The following is a 6,000-nucleotide window of genomic DNA, read 5'->3' as shown; positions in this document are numbered from 1 at the left end:
GTGGGAATGCATTTCTTGCGCGCTCATTTTTTTAAAAAGGGCTCTAGGTTCGCTGTATAATAGAGAACTAATGCGGGTACCATTTCGTTACAATGTGCGGCTTGTTTTTTTTTAGGTGGATTAGGTAGACCTATATGGACGTAAGGTGTGTACCGATGTACATCTATGTCAGTCATATAGGTGTGGCAGTGGTGCGGTTTGAAGAGCCCACCTTATGTGGGAGAGTGGGGGAAACAGCGCCCCCCGTGCCGTGGCCTTTCTGATATTCTGGCCTCAGTAGCGGATGGACGTTCGGCGGGTGAGAGCTGTGTGAGGCGGCGCGTAACCTAACTTTTGTGTTTATTGTTCCTGTTGCTCGTTAATCACTTATCAGTGGTGATAGAGTTTCGAACTACGTAATTTGTTTTTAGTACTGCATTTTTCGATAGTCTAAAGAAAACTTTATTTAGTGTTGTGTTGGTTTATTTTATTAAGCGAATCGGACTATGATTGTTCACTGCTAACACTTCTTATTGCAGTGGTATTAATCGCAAATTCATTATCATTATTGCTGTTCACATAACTCGCCTGCATAGAGGACAGTCATATTTTAGTAACTGATGAATAATGAATTGTAAAAATTATGACGTTAGATGTACAGTTTTACGGCTCATATTGTAAAGTATTTATTTTATTGGTACATTTTTAACGAAGTCGACCGACTATCTTGATCGTTCTGTCATGTATACTTGTAATATTCATTAAGAATACAAATTGGAACTTTATAAAAAAGAACTAAGAAAAAACTTTTAAATTAATCTGGGACCATGTCGAGCAAGCGCAAACATGGAGTTCCGACCAAGGTAATAATTTTGTTTTTATAGTTTATATAATTGTTGTAGTAATAGCAACGTGACATAAGTTGTTTTCAATTAAAGTCAATCGTGAAATTTGTTTCCTTTTTTTCTATATACGTTAAGATCTTCATTAAAAACTTTAGATGAGTAATGGTTATTTTTATTTTTAGAGGAAAAAATATTTTAAAAAACCGGCTGGTAAGTTTATTCGAGAATACTAAAATAAGTTAAATCTTTTTAGAATTTATGTAATATTTGACTAAAATCGACAAAAATTGTTTTTATTTTTTTTTGGAAGATTAGTAGCTGCTTAAAAGCTTTTAATTAACAATAATTATTGCATTTATATAAAATCTTTTGTATAACCTATTACTTTTTCGCTGTACTTGATGTTTCTTGATTATTTTATTGTTGTTATGCAAATTTGTTGCATTCTATGTTTAAAGTATAAACTTTCCATTAATATTAACTTACTAAAAACTGTTAATAGTGTTCAGCTAGTAGTATTACCGTAATAGGTCACGTGTGAAGTGCAAGTATGAGCAAAGATAGTTAGTGCAACATAACCTATTTAATTTTGTTAATTATCATCTTCCTGTCATTATTCGTAATAATTTTTCACTTCTTGACACACGTTTTTTATTCTTTTTGATTTTGTCTACTTTATTAAAATAAAAATTGTTCTTTTTATGTAAAATTTATCAATATAATAGTTATATACTTACTTTTAATGTTGAGATTGTACGATCTCTACTCTGTTCTTTTTAAATACAGTTACTTGACATTAAACACTTTATTTAAGAAAAAAAACATTTTAGCTCTGATGATTTAAGTTCCAAAGGGTAGTTACATTACTGATAATTACTCTTACCAGTATGTAATACGTAATTAAAGCATTACGTATCAAAAGTGAAATCGTGTTTGTTAGTGTTCGTGTTCTCCAAATGTACACCAGGGACCCACAAAACAGACCGCAACCTATTACGGGTATTAATCTTTTCTTCTTTTTTTTAAATATTTATTAATATTTAATTTTACGAGTGCTGGATTAGGCGTATTTGGATATCGGTTTAGCTATGTATATGTATATATATATATATATTTGTAGAAGTAACTTTTGAGGGAAGTAGTAACTTAAAAAAAGTATGTGCGTTTGCGCAGCTCTGTCAAATAATAGCCCAATAACTGGATTGGAATAAAAAAAAGTAGCCATTGATATATAGTAAGATTAGTGATAAAACCGCTAAACAGGTGTAAAAAGAAAACAAAAACACCTGATGACATCAAAATATTTTTACTAAGATTTATGTTTGTATGGACGCAGTGCACGGAATATTGTGATAATTAATTTATACTCAAGGTATTTTTTTTATACAAGAGAATATTTTTAGCAATTTAAAATTATTACTAAGAATTTACTAAAATGACGAAGTATTTATTGTCTTAGGTCACGTTTAAAAAGTCATCGATTTTAAAAATTGGTAATATTTTCATTCCTCCTACATTGTTTAGCGTAGTATTATTCTTTTACAATAACTAAAAGCTTGATGGTATATATATTGTTTTAAATTACCTCTATATATATATATATATATATATATATAGAGGTAATATAATATAATATAGAGTTATATATATATATATATATATATATATATATATATATATAAATGTATTCTGTCGCTAATTATAATCTTCTTTATTATCTTCTATACCTTTTCTTACTATTGCTTCTTTTAATGGTCTTCTGTCAGTTAAATATGAAATTTCCTCAGAGTTTTTTTCGGTCAAATTTTCTTAAGCTCTTTCGGAACCAATTGCTTTTAAGTAGTTGCCTTTTTCACAGCAGATAATGTCGAATTACGATCATTACATTGGATTCCTGTTAAGTAAAAATTTTATTGGTATAAAATTTGTTGTTGCCTTTTATATTTATTTTTTATTATTTAGTGATAGAAAATCCTTCAATTGTTATGTTAACTTCAAACAGACTGTAGATTTTGTCAAATTTTCTTCTCGATAAACCATTCACAAATTCTTACATTTTTTCATACATATATGACGTTATGTATTCTTCTCGAGAGTTTTTCCATCAAATCTTCAGCACTACTGACAACAGTATAATATACTGGTTTGTAAAATGTTAGCCGATTGAGGTGGTTTTCAGTTCTGGAAAGTATGATGTTACCACAGGTTATCACTAATGTAATATTACCTCAGAATAGATGTAGGGTTATAACCCACCGGGTTGGTTTAGTGGTTAACGCGTCTTCCCAAATCAGCTGAATTGGGGAGTCGAGAGTTACAGCGTTCAAGTCCTGGTAAAGCCAGTTATTTTTACACGGATTTGAATACTAGATCGTGGATACCGGTGTTCTTTGGTGGTTGGGTTTCAATTAACCACACATCTCAGGAATGGTCGAACTGAGAATGTACAAGACTATACACTTCATTTAAACTCATACCTATCATCCTCTGAAGAATTATCTAAACGGTAGTTACCGGAGGCTAAACAGGAAAAAGAAAGATGTAGGGTTATAATTATGGTTGATTAAGGAACTTATGAGAGTTTTTGTACTGTTTTCTTTTGTAGGTTGCCTATTAAAAAAAAAAAATTGTTGCAGGTGTATATGTTCCGGCTGTTCTAAATCCCCTCCACATATAGAAACGGCTCTGGAGACCAGTAGAACATGTACAAAATTTATCCGGCTTATACTTATTGCTATTTTTGAAGTATTGTTTTTTTTCTCGAAGTAGTGTACAGAATCTAACAGCAGTCATACTGCTGGAGATTAAAATTTGTTATTTACCTATTAGCATTTTATTAAAATAAACCGTGTATAAAATTACATCTTCTATTTTGAATTAAACTTTTCTAAAACGTATATTAATTGTCATTTTAATAATAAACCGAATTTTAGGAAGAATTCCCTAAAATAATAATTAGTGCAATATATGAAAAGCTGTACTTGGAACTGATAACATCTGAAATACTTAACGGTGGTATTACTGCAGTCATATAAAGCAGATAGTTATTTTTGCTTAATTTTCATTTTAGTTGAAATTTTGACTAAAATAGTTGTGAAATTTAAAATGACTAAAATAGAGTGAAATATGTTTATTTACAATATAAATACTGTTATATTGCTGTGGTAGATACACATGTTAACGAATTATAGCTATTACGTAGATAATTCGTAAATTAAGGTACATTAATAAACGAATTATAATTTTACTTTAAACATACCAGAATAAAGCTTATTTACTTTTTACGGTAAATTTAATTCTACTTGTATTTTATGCGCAAAAATGTACGTCCATATTTATTAACAGATTTTTGGTCGTATGTTACATTTAGAGGGTGGAATGGGATGTCGTTCACGCTCACTTTACAGCCTTGAATTTTCATTTTATTATTTTTTTGATGAAGAAAAATAATTTTAGTTTGATGCTTAATGCTCTACACTGACGGATAATATTTGATTGTAGTTTTATGAAGAGAGTATTTTGAGGCCAATCAAGTTGTAGTAAATATTTAAATTGACGTGGGAATTGTATTGAAAAAACGAGTAAGAAATAAGCTTCATTTTTGTGAGTTTAATTAAAGTTAAATTTTCCTTTTCTTATTTCGATTGGACCTTAATTTTTTTAACTACCCTAGTTAGTTTACTATTTTATTTATATTAATTATGTATAATGTATAATATTTTACATCTACAGTATATAATGCTTACGCATACACGTGAGTGAATTTGGTACTCGGTAGAAAAAGTTCAGCAGAACTAGTCCTTTTTTTATTAGAAGACTCTAAATCTCAAATTCTGAAATATGTTTTAAGAAAGATGAATAATGCCAAAAATTTATTTTCCTTTTGCATATTATTCAGAGTTTAATCATTTTTATTATAACTGTTTTTAATATAGTTTATTTTGTAACTAAATTTGAATAATTTGGAAGCAACTCCTTTTTTTCTTACATAAATGTTAGCTCACTGTAGTGAGAAACTGAAGTCGGTGCTTCTGTTTTTCCCTGGTAATACATCAGTAATTATTGTGATAGTTGTTTTTTATTTCCACCGGACACTACGTACACTGGTGTTCTGCATATCAAAACAAATTACTAGGTTATTATCGTGATATCTGAAGGATATATATATATATATGTTTTTCTCCAACCAGTTTTCCAACTATTTCTAGGTCTCTCTCACTCTCTCTCTTTCTCTCACTGTGTGTGTATGTATGTATATGTGTGTGTGTGTGTGTGTGTGTGTGTGTGTAAAGGCAAATGCCAATTACTGCTACCAGCTTACCAGGCCTGACATAGGTGGAGATGTAGTGCAACGTAAGTGTAAATATACCGGTAAACATGTAGTCTGGAACACTGGAACAGACTCAGGTTGACCACTCCTGAAGAGTGTGGTTAATTGAAACTGAACCACCAAAGAACACCGGTGTTCACAGTATAGTATTCAATTATATATATATATATATATATATATATATATATATATATATATATATATATTTATGTAACATTAATAAATAATTTCGATATTACTAATGAATTAACAGACTACTGCTTGTGAGAAGTTCACCCATCTTATGATAATAGTGTTTATTCTGTTTGAATATATTGGCACCTAATTCAAAATAATGTAAAACAAATACACTGTTTTGCCATTTGAATATTGGTTTTATTAAAACTATCATAAAATAAAAATAAAATAAAGTTCTGCAAGTGAAATGGTAAACTGCATCTTTCACAATCTGAATGTTGTCAGAGAATAACATTGCAGAAAATTAAAAAGTAAAAAATATGGATGTAAATTTTAATTCTCGTAGCAACAAAATGAAATAATCTGTTCCCATAAATTTTCGACGTTATGCAACGGAGTTTCTTTACGAATTGTTGGTATTATTATTATTAGCATCTAATTACCCAATCAGTTGTGCGATTGACAAAAAAAAGATTAAATCTGTCTAAACGTGAATATCTATGTTTATTTGGAAAAAAATAAAAAAAATTACTAGTTTAATTATAATTAGCAGGTGCATTCTTCTGTTTATGGTTTTCAATTTATAAATTCATATGGTTTAAAGTTTATATCAACTGTCTAGAGGTTTATTTTTTTAATTTGTTACGGTTCAACGTCTTCTAAGCGAAT

At 29.4% G+C, this 6,000-nt stretch overlaps 1 protein-coding gene across 2 annotated transcripts in view; it reads left to right on the top strand.

Annotated features, from left to right (window-relative positions):
• The first annotated feature begins 298 nt into the window (after window positions 1-298).
• The window catches only part of LOC142318145 (nucleolar protein 4-like), a 136,468-nt gene continuing 130,766 nt past the window's right edge, over window positions 299-6,000 (top strand). For both annotated transcript variants that reach the window (XM_075354687.1, XM_075354688.1), the window contains exon 1: window positions 299-842. In XM_075354687.1, coding sequence (XP_075210802.1) covers window positions 807-842 — 36 coding nt within the window. In that variant the 5' untranslated portion in view covers window positions 299-806. The remainder of the gene's footprint in view (window positions 843-6,000) is intronic.

The sequence above is a fragment of the Lycorma delicatula genome, chromosome 1, assembly GCF_047948215.1.
Source record: "Lycorma delicatula isolate Av1 chromosome 1, ASM4794821v1, whole genome shotgun sequence".
Classification (NCBI taxonomy): domain Eukaryota; kingdom Metazoa; phylum Arthropoda; class Insecta; order Hemiptera; family Fulgoridae; genus Lycorma; species Lycorma delicatula.
This window is presented reverse-complemented; position numbering and strand designations above follow the sequence as displayed.